This window comes from Giraffa tippelskirchi, chromosome 6 (genome assembly GCF_054371585.1).
Source record: "Giraffa tippelskirchi isolate mGirTip1 chromosome 6, T2T-mGirTip1v1.2.pri, whole genome shotgun sequence".
NCBI classification, from domain to species: Eukaryota; Metazoa; Chordata; class Mammalia; order Artiodactyla; family Giraffidae; genus Giraffa; species Giraffa tippelskirchi.
Genome location: NC_137280.1, coordinates 117,264,133 through 117,278,126, shown reverse-complemented (window position 1 = coordinate 117,278,126; position 13,994 = coordinate 117,264,133). Strand labels below are relative to the sequence as shown.

Genomic DNA, 13,994 nt, shown 5'->3' with positions numbered 1-13,994 from the left:
ATCCCTGATCCAGGAAGATGCCACATGCCCCAGCAGCTAAGCCCCTGCACCAGAACTGAAGCTGGTGTGTTCTGGAGCCCATGCTCCACAACAAGAGAAGCCACCACAATGAGAAACCCGTGCATCGCAAGTAGAGTAGCCACCACTCTCTGCAACTAGAGAAAAGCCCTTGCAGCAATGAAGAGCCAGCGTGGCCATAAATAAATAATTGTTTTTAAAAAATGGCCAAAGTGTCTATCCACTGGTGAATACAAAAATCCAGCTCCTCCAGACACAGGAGCATCACTTGGCCACAAAAACCAGAGAAGCCCTGACACTTGCTACCATGGGTGTGGACGGCCACTGAGAACACGCTGGTCACCCCGTGAGAAGCCAGACATAACCACGCCGTGATGTTAATTTTAGGGGTCAACTTGACCAGGCTGAGGGGCACTCAGCTGGTAAAACATTTCTGGGTGTGTCTACACAGATGTTTCTGGAAAAGATGAGCGTTTGATTCAGTAAACCGAGTAGAGAAATTCATCCTCACCAATTTGGGTGTCAGCCGACCCATCAGGGACCCTTCGCAACAGTTTCATTCTGATGTTCTATTAGACTTTAAGAGCAGGGTTGAGAGCATTTTAAGTGACCATCCAGGCGCTTCACGCCAGAGGCGTGGGTGTGGGGGGGTTAGCAGTTCTCAGCTTGGTGATTCTGCACCCAAGGAGGTCTGGTGCATCGCCTTGTCCCCCCAAAAGATACATCTGGATCCCAAACCCTAAATCTTTGAGCAGGACCTTGTGTGGAAATAGGATCTTTGCAGACGTCACTATTAAGATGAGGTCACACAGAGTAGAGTGACCCTCAGCCCAATGCCTGGTGCCCATATAAAAAGTGAGGACATAGTCACACAGGGAGATGAACACCCTGTGATTCAAGGGTGGAGGCTGGAGAGATGGCGCCACAGAAAACTACTCCAGGGAGTAGAGAGGTGACTCCAGGCATGAAGTGGGTAGGGCCAGGAAGGCTGCTTCATACCCCACAGTGTCCCCTATCCCCTGAGGATGTTGTTGGTTAGTTGCTCAGTCGTGGTCAACTCTTTGCGACCCTGTGGACTGTAGCCCCCCAGGATACTCTTTCCATACAATTTCCCAGGCAAAAATACTGGGGTGTGTTGCTACCTCCTCCAGGAGATCTTCCCCACCCACACATCGAACCCACATCTCCTGCATTGGCAGGTGGATTCTTTACCTCTGAGCCATCAGGAAAGACCCAGCCACAAATGTCCACAGTGCCAAGGGGAGTACCCTGTCCAGGGGTCCAGGACTGCCATTTCATTTGTAGCTTCCCCCAACCCCCATTCACCTTTCTGTCCATCCCTCCATCTTATTTCTGGTACATTTCAAAGGAGACACTACCCCCTGCCCCTAAATACTTCAGCATGAAAATCACTTAAGAGATTGGTGGTTTGCAATTCTAAAAGGACTTTGATTTACTTTTAATGTAGATTTCTTTAATTTTTATTTTATTAAAAGGACTTTTAAAGCGCATCACCACAGGGCCATCATGAACAAATCCACATGTACATATAACAGGTCATTGTTCAGTTCAGTTCAGTCGCTCAGTCGTGTCCGACTCTTTGCGACCCCATGAGTTGCAGCACGCCAGGCCTCCCTGTCCATCACCAACTCCCAGAGTCTACCCAAACCCATGTCCATCGAGTTGGTGATGCCATCCAACCATCTCATCCTCTGTCGTCCCCTTCTCCTCCTGCTCCCAATCCTACCCAGCATTAGGGTCTTTTCCAATGAGTCAACTCTTCGCATGAGGTGGCCAAAGTATTGGAGTTTCAGCTTCAACATCAGTCCTTCCAATGAACACCCAGGATTGATCTCTTTTAGGATGGACTGATTGGATCTCCTTGCAGTCCAAGGGACTCTCAAGAGTCTTCTCCAACACCACAGTTCAAAAGCATCAATTCTGCGGCGCTCATTGTTCAGGTGTCTCCAACTGCATGTTGAAATCAAGGCCCCAGAGTCCCTGTTCCTTTTCTCTCTTCATTCTTGTCCATTTCTTCCCTGACAGCCTTCTTTTAAAATCGTAGTCTTTGCTTCTGATGATTGGTTCCCCTCACACCCTCAGTGGCCTCAGTCAAACCCCTCAGATGATCAACCAGCCCCACATTACTCACCTTCCTGGGGCAGCACCTGTTTCTTCATTTACTTACTCCCTTGTTTTGCTGGAGTGCATCCTGCAGTATACTAAGCTAATCTGTGATGACCTGCCGGCCCGAAACATCCTGATTCCTCCTCCCTCTTGATATGGACCTTGGGGTCAGTCATCACTTTCCCTAGGAACCTCGGCTTTCTTCCTGATCCTTTGGAATGTGATCTGAAAGCCCTTAGTGGTTCCAGGACACCCGAGTCCCCAGAACAAGTTGTGGGGTCCTAGCTATTTGGAGGCTCTGGCTCCACTATCCCTTCCATTATTTCCTGGACAACTTCCATCCACTTTCCCTTTCCTCTATTTTCTCTTCCTCCACCTTTTGTCTCTTTGCTTGACTTTCTGGGGGAGTTCCTGCTGATGTTGAACTCCTGCTACTGTGCTGTTAACTCTCACCAGTCCGAGCTTGTCTGAAGAACACATGTGTGCACGCACGACCACCCACAGGGGTGCACCCAGGACAAGCCACTCTGGCCTGTTCCCCATCTGTCACCAGTAAGGGCTGGGTACCACTTTTTGCCCCAGCTCAAACACTGTCTCCTCCATTCCTGACCTTCTCCTCACCCCACCTGAGCCCCTTTCTCAGCATCCAGCATGCCACCCTGGGTGGGGTCCCAGGAAGGGGGAAGGATGAGCAGGCACCAAGGCCCGCCCCCCCAGCCCTACCCCCAGGGGGCACCAGAGGGACTTGAGGCTGGCCAGGTGGGCCAGGGCAGGTCCCCCTGTGCCCTGAACACCAGCTACAGCCAGCAGAACTTTGGGTGAGGAGACGGGACAAAACCTGTGGCTGGAACAAAGGGAGGCACGGGAGGGAGTGCTGGGCTCACACACTGAGTGCTTCCTGGGAGCCCAGCAGTTCTGTAGCTCCAGTGCCTGCCTCCAGGAGCCCAGTCCTAGGGGGGAGGGGACTAGACATAAGTCAGGATGAAGTAATCAATACTTGAAAGCATTCAAACACAGAAAAGGAAAAAAGTTCCTCTCAGACCCCAAGAGAGAAACTGGGTGGAATGCAGCCTGGGGTCGGGAAAGGCATGAGGAGGAGGCAGGGAGCTGAGGGCTTCAAGGGGCAGGGGGCACCTGCCAGGAGAGACAAGAGTTCGTGAAGAGAAGAGACAAGGTAAAGGACCATCTAGTCATTGGAGCAGCTACGACTGAGGGACTCCATGGGATTCAGGGCAGGAACCCAAGTCCGGTGAGGATGGCAGTAGACCCAAGGGAGAGACCAGTGTTGGGCAAAGGGGCAGGCCGTCCCCTCTCCCACCCAAAAAGCCCATGCAAAAAGGGAAACCGGATGGCTCTTTCGTCCCAAAGGCAAAAAGAAGGCCCCGAAGGGCCGCTGGAGGCCACTAGGACAGGATGGCTTTAGGCGTGGGCACGCGGGACCGCTCTCGGGAATTTTACCCAGCGGCGCTCACGTCCGAGGGCTCTGGCTTGTGGAAACCAACCCAAGCCCGGAAACACCACCACTTAGGGGATGTGGGGGCCCGTGACTTCCCGGGGCTGCCCAGAAGCCAGGTGTGCACGGGGACCGCGGGGAGGAAGGGAGTTGGAGTACAGAGCCCGGCTGGGGCGCTAGCGGTCTCGGAGTGGGGAGCCCAGGACCCCGGCGCAGAGACGAGGGCCCGGACGCCCTCGCGCACCCTGGGCCCAGGCCGCCGCGGGCACCTACCTGCGGCCGCGCCTGCACGTGCCAGCGCGCCCGGCCCGCCCGGGCGCCCGCGGCAGGGGTGTCCGCGCCACGTGACCGCCCCACCCGCCCCGCGCGTGCGCCCTGCCCGGCGCCCCATTGTTGGCGGCAGCCGCGTCACGGGGGCGGGGCCGGGGCGGGGCGGCCGGCGGCCCGAGGGAGGCGGCGGGAGGGCGGAGGGAAGGAGCGTCCGCGCCGCCGCCGCCGCCGCCGCCGACTAGCAGCCGCCGCCGAGAAGCAAGCAGAGCCGCGCCGCGCCGCCGCCGCCCGCGCCCGAGCAGCCCCGCCGCCGCCCCGCCCCGCCGCTGGATGCCGGCGGCCGGCGGCCGAGCTCCCAGAGGCGGAGGGCGGCGGCGCGGGCGGCGGCGGCGGCGGCGGGGGCGGCCGGCGGCCGGGAGGCGGGAGCGCGGGCCCGAGCGCTAGCGCCGCCATGCCTAGCTCCACCGGACAGCCCGACGGCGGCGGGGGCGCGCGCGGGGGCGGACCCGGGGCGCCGGTCTGCGGGGACCCCAGCCCGGGTCCCCCGCCGCCGCCGCCGCCGCCGCCCCTGCCCGAGGGCGCCGATGAGGCCGCGCCCGCGCCCCGGCCGCCGCCCGAGCCCGACGACGCGGCCGCCGCGCTGCGCCTGGCCTTGGACCAGCTCTCGGGGCTGGGGCTGGGGGGCGCGGGCGACCAGGACGAGGAGGGGGCGACCGCAGGCGGCGGAGACGGAGCGGGTGCAGCGACTGGAGGCGCAGACGGCGGGGCCGCGGCGGAGCCGGCGCCCCCCGACGGGCCTGAGACGGGCGCGCCCGGGGTGGCCGTGGCCCCCGGCCCGCTGCCGCTGCTGGAGCCGGACGTGAGCCCCCCGCCGCCGCCTCGGCCGTCGCCACCCGACGTGTTCGCAGGCTTCGCGCCCCACCCCGCGGCGCTGGGCCCCCCGACGCTGCTGGCCGAGCAGATGAGCGTGATCGGCAGCCGCAAGAAGAGCGTGAACATGACCGAGTGCGTGCCCGTGCCCAGCTCCGAGCACGTCGCCGAGATCGTGGGTCGCCAGGGTGAGTGGTCGCCGTCGGGGGGCGCCGCCCCAGGGGTTTCCGCGCGAATCGCCCCCAGAGGGGCCGCCCAGCCTAGCCCACGGCTGGACACCAGACCCCGGCCACGCCCCGCGTGGGCTCGGGCCTCGGTGGCCGCCTGTGCGCCTTTGTCCTGCCGCTGGCCGCGGGAGAAAGTTGGGCGCGGCCCGCGCTCCTCCCCTCGGCGCTCCGGCCCCGCTGCCGCCTTTGTCTGGGCGCCTCCAGCCTGGAGAGCGCCCTGCGTGCAGCTCACTGCCTGGGCCCTGGGCTCCCGGAGGTTCCATCCTGGGGATAAGGGGGTCGGGCCGGGCTGTGCCCTCTCCCCACCCAGAAATGGCCCGGGGCGGTTCGCTCGCGTGTGAGGGGGGCTAGGGGCGAGGGCATTCTGGCAGGGTCAGGAGAGAGATTTGGTGGCACAAAGAGGGACTTGCCAGCCTGGGCACCCTGCTGGGGGTGGGGAGCAGGACAGGGTGAGCGAATATCCCTCCCGGCTGTCAGCCCCCAGTCAGGTATCTGGGGTGTGCACAAGGACCCCCTGTGAAAGCCACTTAGGGGGATTCAGCCTGACAGCCCTCCTCTGGCCAGGGTGTGGGGATCCCGAAGCGACATTGTCGGAGGTCTTTGCAGCCGCCCCATTGTTCTCTTTGTTAGAGAGCCAGGCTGGGTGACATCAGGCCGGCGGCTGCTCATTGGCCCTGGAGCTGCGGGGCGGGCGGGCCGGAGGGTGGTGGGCAGTGCCCGGCCCAGCACACACCCACCCACCCTGTTAGCTGCCTGCCCACCAGCCTCAACTTTCTCTTGCCCGCACCTCTGGGCTCCTGCCTCCCTGTTGGTCAGCCAGGTTCTAGAACTTGGGGTGGGTCCTGGGCGGGGCTTGAGATGGGGCTGGGGGACCCTGCCTCTGGGACCTCCGTAACGGGAGCTAGAGAAGGGTGTGGGGGGCTTGAGTTGCAAGATGACCTGTCACCCTAACCGCCATGGGCAGAGGACCACAGGGATGCCCAGACATCACCCTCTACTAGTTCCGGGTGGGTGGGGTCTTGGGGCCCACAAGCCTGCTGCTTCGGCTGCAGGTACATTCAGTCATTCATTTGTCCACCCTACATGTGGACACAAGGAGGGCTAGGTGTGGTGCTAGGTCAGGGGACTGCCATCAGGGGGTCCTTGGCTATGGGCAGGCACCAAGAGACCCCAACTGGACACTTCCCCTCCCTGCCCCGTTCCCTCCCTGCCCTGTCCCCTGTAACTGCACTGGGACCTGGAAGAAAACAGCCACCCCAGGCCAAGTGTCCGGAAGCCCTTTGGGGGCAGATGTGGAGACTAAGGCCGGAGATGCTGCCCAAGGTCACTAGGCTGATCCGTGGATGGTGGAGCATGAGGGAAGCCCCCTGTAGATGCAGGTGGCAGCACCCTAGGGGTGTGGGCAGCAGCAGAGGGCCCCGGGCTCTGGTCTCATCTGAGCGGTCTGGTGGCTGAGTCTTCAGGCTCCACCCTGTCTCTTACTCGTACCTCTGGTCCCCGTTTACCAGATGTCCGCCTGGGTTCCCACTGATGGCAGGCAGCATGGCAGGGACCCCCAGAGCTCCCCCTGCATCTAGGGTGGCTCCTCTCTGTGATGGGGGGGTGAGGGGAGAGCACCTCAATGGAGGTTTTTGTGAAAATTCTCAAGCAAGATGCTGGTTCTCCGCCCAGTCCTGGCTGGCATACAGTCGCCACCCCATAAGTCGGGTGCAGGGCCTTGGGGTGGAGCACGCGTGCCAGGACAGGTCAGCAGGTTCAGCAGCCCTTATTCCCCACTCTTGAAGTATCTGTGGCTCTCATCTTCTCTCACCAGTTCTCAAGCACAGCCTGGAAGACACACTGTGCCCTTCCTCCGGTCACAGTCCCCCACCCTGCCCCGTCTACCCTGTGGGTCCCTTGAACATGGAGCCTGTCCCTTTTTTCTGCTCTGCTGGCCCAAGTGCAGGGGTTGTGGCCTGCCCTGAACTTACTCTTCTGTCTGACCCCTGGTCCAAGGCCACCCCTTCCCTGGAGTTCATGGAGGGGGTGCGCATCTGTCCAGCCTCCTCTGGCAACCAGAGCCACAGACCTAGGCTCTCCCTTTCCCAGACGACCCCATGCTGCTCCGTGAGCCTCAGTCTTCGCCCCGCTAGGTCTGTGCACCTTCTGGGCAAGGGGTAGGGACCATGACCCTTGTGGTGCTCCCTGGTGCCTGAGGGACTGAGAGGACCCACTGAGGGGGGCCTCAGCCTGCCCCACGGCATCCCCTAGAGAGGACCTGCCACCTCCAGGCCAGGAGGGTAAAGTGGCAGAGGTGGAAGTGCGGCCAGAGCCAGCTGGTAGGGCTAGAATTTGCACTCTAGTCTCTTGGGCTCTTATTGCACTGTGGGGAGAAAAGGCGAGCTGGGAGAGAACTGGCTCCAGGGTTGGGTGTGTCGGGAGCTGACCCCTTTCCATAAACAAGAAAGTGGAAACTCAGAAGGACCAGTGGGGGGTGTCACCCCAGCCCGAAGTGGCCAGGGCTGGCACACATCTGCTGCCATTGACCTTGGCCTAGTTCCTTCTGAGACCCGCCCCCACCCTCCCCAGTGCCCTCCTGCCTGGCTCCCCTTGCTAGAGTTTGCAGTGTGGCCATGACTGGGGGTGTTGGGGTTGGATCTTCAGCACCAGGCCTGGCCTGCAGCACACTAGGTCACGGTCAGGAACAAGTGACCTGCCAGCCACCTAGGTCCCCTCCATTATCCCTCGGTGAGAGGGGCCTCTGCTTGCTATTCTCTGCCTGTGTGTGGCCCCATCCCTGTGGGATGATCCTAGGGTGATGGGGGGGGCCATGCCTTGATGTTCTTATTTACCCACCCAGAGTGGGGAGAATAGGAAGAGAGCCATCCCCAGGCCCAGGTTGGGGGTCGCAGCCTTCCCTGCTTGCCCAACGGGTCCCTGTTTCACTTGGGAGCCAGCTTTGTACCCAGACATCCGACTGTGACTCAGCCTTGCTCTGGGACAGCACCCTGCTGGGTTGTCCCAGCACCCGCCTGCTTGTGGAACGCTGTCCCCACTGTCCCCTTAGCCAGGAGCGCTCCCCCAGCACACAGCCCCCTTCTCAGGGTGGTGCCCTTGGCTCCCCCACGTGGCCTTGAGGTTCCCTGGATAAGTGTGGTCTGTGGTCACTTGCATGGGCTCCCTTGGGGCCTGGTTCCTTGAATGCCTAGTGCACTCAGTGCAGGGGTGGCCTGGATCCTGGTCCAGGCTCATGTGAGCAGCAGGAAGCAGGACTGCCTGCAACTAGGCTGCCTGTGGGGAGCTATGGGGCTCGCTGGGGCCAGGGGAAGTCACCTGCCCTCCCCGGTTCTCTGAGTTGGAATCCTGGTGGGGCAGGGTCCAGGAATCTGCATTTCTGCTGTGCCCACCAATTGGCAGTAGCCCCCAGGGTCACTCCTGGAGCCCCAGTTTCCTGTCTTGTGCAGTACCACGCCCCCAAGCTCTGCCACCTCTAGGGGTCTTAGTATAGGTGGGGTTGGGGGCCAGTAGCCATCACAGCTGAAGTGAGGGTGGTTAGCTTGGCTCTGTTTGGCCACTGAGGGCTCCACCCGAGGCTGCTTTCAGGTCAGGGCAGGATGGGGTCCTGTGAACAGGAAGCTGCAGGGTTCCACCCACCTTGAGGCACCCCCACGGGGGCAGGCTGCAGTCCCTGGCCCATCAGATCCTGCCCCAAACCTATGAGGCTGGTCTGTTTCTGCTCTCTTTTGACAGATGAGGAAATTGAGGCATGGAATGGTCCCTCAGATGCCCAGGGTATCCCCAGTCCCCCAGCCTCAAAGAGTTCAGAAAGTTAGACATAAGGTCTGAGAAGTGTGTACTGGGGCCTGGCCCAGTATAGTCAGGGTGGGCTTCCCTGGAGGAGGGCATGCCAGGCTGTGATGTGATGCAGAGAAGGAAGAGGATGTGAGAGTAACGTTGCAGATGGGAAAGGTCAAGTGCAAGGGGACTGCAGTAGAGGCCCTTCCCAGCAGCCAAGTAGGAAGGAGACCATCAGGGCAGGCATGGAGGCAGCCACAGGTCAGGGTGCCTTTGGAGTTGCCAGAAAGGCCGGGCAGCCACCAATGGGAAGACCCCGGGTGGACATAGAGGAAATGCCCAGGGACCAGGAGGCGAGGCTGAGAGATGGCAGACCCCTGCTCACCTGCCCCGCTTTTATTCAGCTGTGGGTGAGGGGCGGCTGCCTGGGACCCAGGCTCCATCACTCTGACTTCATCAGCACAGAAGGCTTGCCGGCTTACTTTGTATCTTTTCTTGTTGAGAACTTAGCCACACTGTTAACTCCACTCAGAGCCGCCCTCTGTGCCGCACTGAAACAATATTCCTGTGTCCTTCTGCCTTCCCAGTACTTAGAGGGTGTGGGGTCTCCCAGTCTCCTGGGCCCCAGTTCACAATGTCTCAGAAGGCCCTGGGGTGGGAATGGGGTGTCAGGGGCCCAGTGAAACCACACCTGACATTTAGATTTCTCGTGGGTGGCTTCCCCTTAGCCCTGGGAGGGCCACCTAGATGCTGGGTGAAGTGCCAAGTCAAGGACCCTGCATGACTGACCCTCTCCTCGACAGATGTCCCAGCCCTTTTCCACAGGGTCAACCCTCAGCCCACCTGGGCAGCAGTGATGAACCCCCAGGTCATGTCCCCAGCTTCCCCTCCGTGGCTGGGACCACTGGGGGCCTGTGGAGGTGTTCTGACCTGGGGCCCAGGATCTGCTGTTGGGGGAGGGTCATGTGATCAGAAGTTCCCACCACCCAGGCCTCGGGTTCCCCTCCAGGCAGTCTGGGAGTTGGTGTCAGAGCGTATGCGGCCGGTCACGATGTCAGAGTGTTCTCTGTCGGGTATAGCGGACCGAACGGCTTGAAACTAGAACTGAACGCTCACAGTTCTGCAGGGTGGGAATCTGAAATCAGGGTGTTGGCAGGGGGCATGCTCCTTCCAGAGGTTCCAGGGGAGGGTCTTCTCCAGCCTCCTGGCTTCCAGTGGTGCTCACAAGCTTTGGCGTCCTGGGGCTTGTGGCCACCTCCCTCCAGCCCTGGGCTCCATCTTCACATGGCTGTAATCTCAGGGACACTCTGTGTCCCTCCCTCCATCCTTGGGCCTCAGTGTCTCCTCTGGTCCTATAGCAAACCCCTGCCCCATAGCAGGGGGATTGTCAAAAAGGCAAAGAGGGGCCCTGTTGTAGGTTGAAAGGTGTCCCCCCAAATCCATGTCCACCTGGAATGTCAGAATGTGACCTTACCAGGCAAGAGTCTTGGCAGATGTAGTTAGAGTGTGGTCATGATGGGTTGGGGTGGCCCTGAATCCAGTGACCAGTGTCCCTATAGAGGAGGAAGGACATGTAGAGCGGCAGTCTGATGTTACAGCTGGAAGGTGGGGGCTCCCACCCAGGTCACCAGCTGTCCCATGCAGCTGCGGCCCTGGAGGGGCTGTCCTGGGGAGGGGTCCACGCCCTCACCGTGTCTCCCCCTCCCCCACCCCCAGGGTGCAAGATCAAGGCTCTGCGAGCCAAGACGAATACGTACATCAAGACTCCCGTGCGAGGGGAGGAGCCGGTCTTTATCGTGACCGGCCGCAAGGAGGACGTGGAGATGGCCAAGCGTGAGATCCTGTCGGCTGCCGAGCACTTCTCCGTGATCCGGGCCACGCGGAGCAAGGCAGGCGGGCTGCCGGGTACCACGCAGGGCCCACCCAACCTGCCCGGACAGACCACGATCCAGGTGCGCGTGCCCTACCGCGTGGTGGGGCTGGTGGTGGGGCCTAAGGGCGCCACCATCAAGCGCATCCAGCAACGGACGCACACATACATCGTGACGCCCGGGCGCGACAAGGAGCCGGTGTTTGCCGTGACGGGCATGCCTGAGAACGTGGACCGGGCGCGCGAGGAGATCGAGGCCCATATCACACTGCGCACGGGGGCCTTCACCGACGCCAGCCCCGACAGTGACTTCCACTCCAACGGCACAGATGTCTGCTTGGACCTGCTCGGGGCGGCCGCGGGCCTCTGGGCCAAAGCTCCCAACCCGGGCCGCCGGCCCCCAGCGCCCACAGCCAGCCTCCGTGGGGACACTGCGCTGGGCGCCCCGGGAGGCCCTGAGTCCTTCTACGCAGGCAGCCGCGGGGGGCCGCCGGTGCCCGTGCCAGACGCCGGCCCCGCCAGCCCCTACAGCGCTTCTGGCAACGGGGGCTTCACCTTCGGCGGGGACGGTCCTGGGGCCCCCACGGGGCCACCAGCCCCCGAGGACTGCGACTTCGGCTTCGACTTCCTGGCGCTGGACCTGACCGTGCCCACTGCGGCCACCATCTGGGCGCCTTTCGAGCGGGCCACCCCACTGCCGGCTTTCGGCGGCTGCTCAGCGGTCAATGGGGCCCCCGCGCCACCAGCCCCGGGTGCCCGACGCAGCAGCGGGACCGGCACACCACGCCACTCGCCTACGCTGCCCGAGCCCGGTGGCCTGGTCCTGGAGCTCCCGCTGGCCCGCCGGCCTGCACCGGACCCAGTGGGCGCCCTGCCCTGGAGGCCCCCACAGGGCTCTCTGACGTCCTTCTCAAGCAGCGCCAGCTTCTCCACAGCCACCTCGCTGCCCAGCAGTTCCTCGGCCGCCTCGTGCTCGGCGTTGGATTCCAGCGCCCCCGAGAGCGGCCGCAAGCCCCCAGCGGCACCGGCGCCTGCGGCCCTGGCGCGAGAGTGCGTGGTGTGCGCCGAGGGTGAGGTAATGGCCGCGCTGGTGCCCTGCGGCCACAACCTCTTCTGCATGGACTGCGCTGTCCGCATCTGTGGCAAGAGCGAGCCGGAGTGCCCGGCCTGCCGCACGCCCGCCACCCAGGCCATTCATATCTTTTCCTAGGTGGGCCCCTCGCACGCCCAAAGTCCCACCCCCACCCCCACCCCCACCCCCTGGGGCCATCAGTGGGCGCAGGGTGGGGGCGCAGGGCCTGGAGGGGAAGAAGGGGGCCGGGCGGCGGGCTGCGTGGCCAGTGTTTACAGATGAGCTTTAACTCTACGGTCCCAGGCGTGGAGACGACGCGGCCAAGCGGCACCTCAGTTCTTAACAAATGACAGTATTGAGTCGACAGGTTAAAATAAACCAGAGAGAAAAGGCCTGCTTGCCTGCTTGCACTTTTTATTTAAGACACTCCCTACCCCCTACCCCCGCCCCGCCCCCAGCCCTGGGTGATCTTTTTAAGAAGAAAAAACAAAACAGGATTTTTACAACTCTGGGTTGTACTTCTTTTGTATGTAGCGGATATCAATTTGACAGTGTTTGTTTTCCCATGGTCTCAACCTCTGCAGAAACTTCCAGGAGGAGGATGGCTCCCTTTGCGGGGATCATATTGTTACCCTGTAGCATGTAAGCCGCGCGCAGGCCGGAGGGGGGTGGGGGGGAGGGGGCGAGGGGCGTCCGGAACTTTTTAACTTTTTTTTAATTATTAATCCCTTTCTGCTGTGGTTTCTGTTGACAGTTTTTAATTTTTGTTGTTTTTTTTTAAAAAAAAAACTTTTACTTTTTACCTCTTGTGTATATGTAGGGAATTTATAGGGAAATATGTACTTTATGGAATAAATTTTAAGACTAAAATATATTTTATTTTAAGTAACGGACCTTTAATCTTACACAGCTAAATTACTGATTATATATTTGCTGAGCTGACCTAAGGGTTCAGAAAATTGTATCAAGAGTTTTATTTTTTGACTTCAAAGCCTTCTTAATAAAGTCTTTTTACTACATGTGAGACCTTGGCCTGGTGTGGGGTGGGTGGGCATGGGGGAGGGCTGGGGGTGGGGGTTAGATCCAGCCCCACCCACCTAGTCTTCCAGGTCAAAGCTTTAGGGCTCAGGATATCCTGCTTCTAGGCTTTGCCACAAGCCAGGTGCTGTTGGCATCTTATCGGGGCTCTGGTAAGAGGTGGTCCAGGCAGGTCCTCTTATCCTCAGGACCCCACATCTTAGGGGACAACCAACCATGGGGACATCTGTGAGCCATGTGTGAGAGTGGTGATACTGGTCGCTTCCTGGGGCACCTGCCCCAGGGTGACATTGTACAGAGGAGGGGCAGGTCTTCCTCCCAGGAGGGGTCCTGAGGTCTCATGGGCTGGAGGAACATCTAAGTGATAAGCCTCAGGTGTTGTGCCCCAGGCATCTAGTTGGGAGCAGAGGACTATGGGGTGTGGGGTTGCCAGACATGGTTCTTCAGGCCTGGGACTGGCCCAGAGGTGAGGACTGGGGGGCCACAGATTGGACTGTGGGCAGCTGGCAGGGGCCACCAGAGCTCCAGAGGTGGGATCCCGGAAGCTGTGGGGTGAGTTGAGGATGGGGTGTGCTGACAGGGAGGGGCCCAGGACTACTCCAGGGACAAACCCATGGGGCCAGGTGACCACAGGCTGCTGGCTCGGGGAACAGGCACTGGGGGACCTGGAGAACACAGCCCACTAGGGAAACTAGGAAGACAGAGCAGGGAAGCCTGGAGGGCTTCCAGGAGAAGGCCAAGAGTTGGGGATGACAGGAGCATCTGAAGGGGCAACAGGGACAGAGAGGAAGCAGCCAGAGATGGACAGAACACCCCCAGAGCAAGTGGCGGCCACCTCAGACCCTCTGGTTGGGAGTAGTCACCCCAGGCTGTGGAACCCAGGTGGGTCTCAGGACAGACCCCGTGCACCCAGGGTTCCAGTCCAGTCCTGCTGGAATGTCCCCATCTGTAAATTGGGAAACACCTAGGTCCACACTCCCGGCACTGGTGAGGCTCTAGCCTTGGAATGCATTGGTACATGGCCCCCAAAAGATACAGCCCTGGAACCTGTAGGTGGGAGCTTACAGACTGGTCTTTGCAGCTATAGTCAAGAATCTTGAGATCATCCTGCATCAGAGTGGCCCTGTAAGAGAGTGTCCTTATAAGAAAGAGAGCAGGAGTCGCAGATATGCGGGGAGAAGCTGTGTGATGCTGGAGGCTCCTCTGTCCAAGGGATTCTCCAGGCAAGAATACTGGAGTGGATTGCCATTTCCTCCTCCAGGGTATCTTCCTAAC

General features: G+C 60.6%; 1 protein-coding gene across 2 annotated transcripts; it reads left to right on the top strand.

The window, feature by feature from the left end:
- Nucleotides 1-4,013: 4,013 nt before the first annotated feature.
- MEX3D (mex-3 RNA binding family member D) lies at nt 4,014-12,700 on the top strand. Of its 2 annotated transcripts, XM_081502662.1 has the most exons (3): nt 4,014-4,926; nt 10,456-11,815; nt 11,995-12,700. In XM_081502662.1, the coding sequence occupies exons 1-3, from the start codon at nt 4,320-4,322 to the stop codon at nt 12,029-12,031; spliced, it is 2,004 nt and encodes a 667-aa protein (XP_081358788.1). In that variant the 5' UTR covers nt 4,014-4,319; the 3' UTR covers nt 12,032-12,700. The 2 variants fall into 2 exon arrangements, with proteins under 2 accessions (XP_081358788.1, XP_081358789.1); XM_081502663.1 differs by having other exon boundaries at nt 10,456-12,700.
- Nucleotides 12,701-13,994: the final 1,294 nt, after the last annotated feature.

Bases quoted from the DNA above. Each gene is read 5' to 3' on its own strand.
- MEX3D (XM_081502662.1), top strand. From the start codon at position 4,320: ATGCCTAGCTCCACCGGACAGCCCGACGGCGGCGGGGGCGCGCGCGGG. The intron at 4,927-10,455 runs GTGAGTGGTCGC...CCCCACCCCCAG, and splicing joins CGAGATCGTGGGTCGCCAGG to GGTGCAAGATCAAGGCTCTG. The intron at 11,816-11,994 runs CTAGGTGGGCCC...AGGCGTGGAGAC, and splicing joins CAGGCCATTCATATCTTTTC to GACGCGGCCAAGCGGCACCT.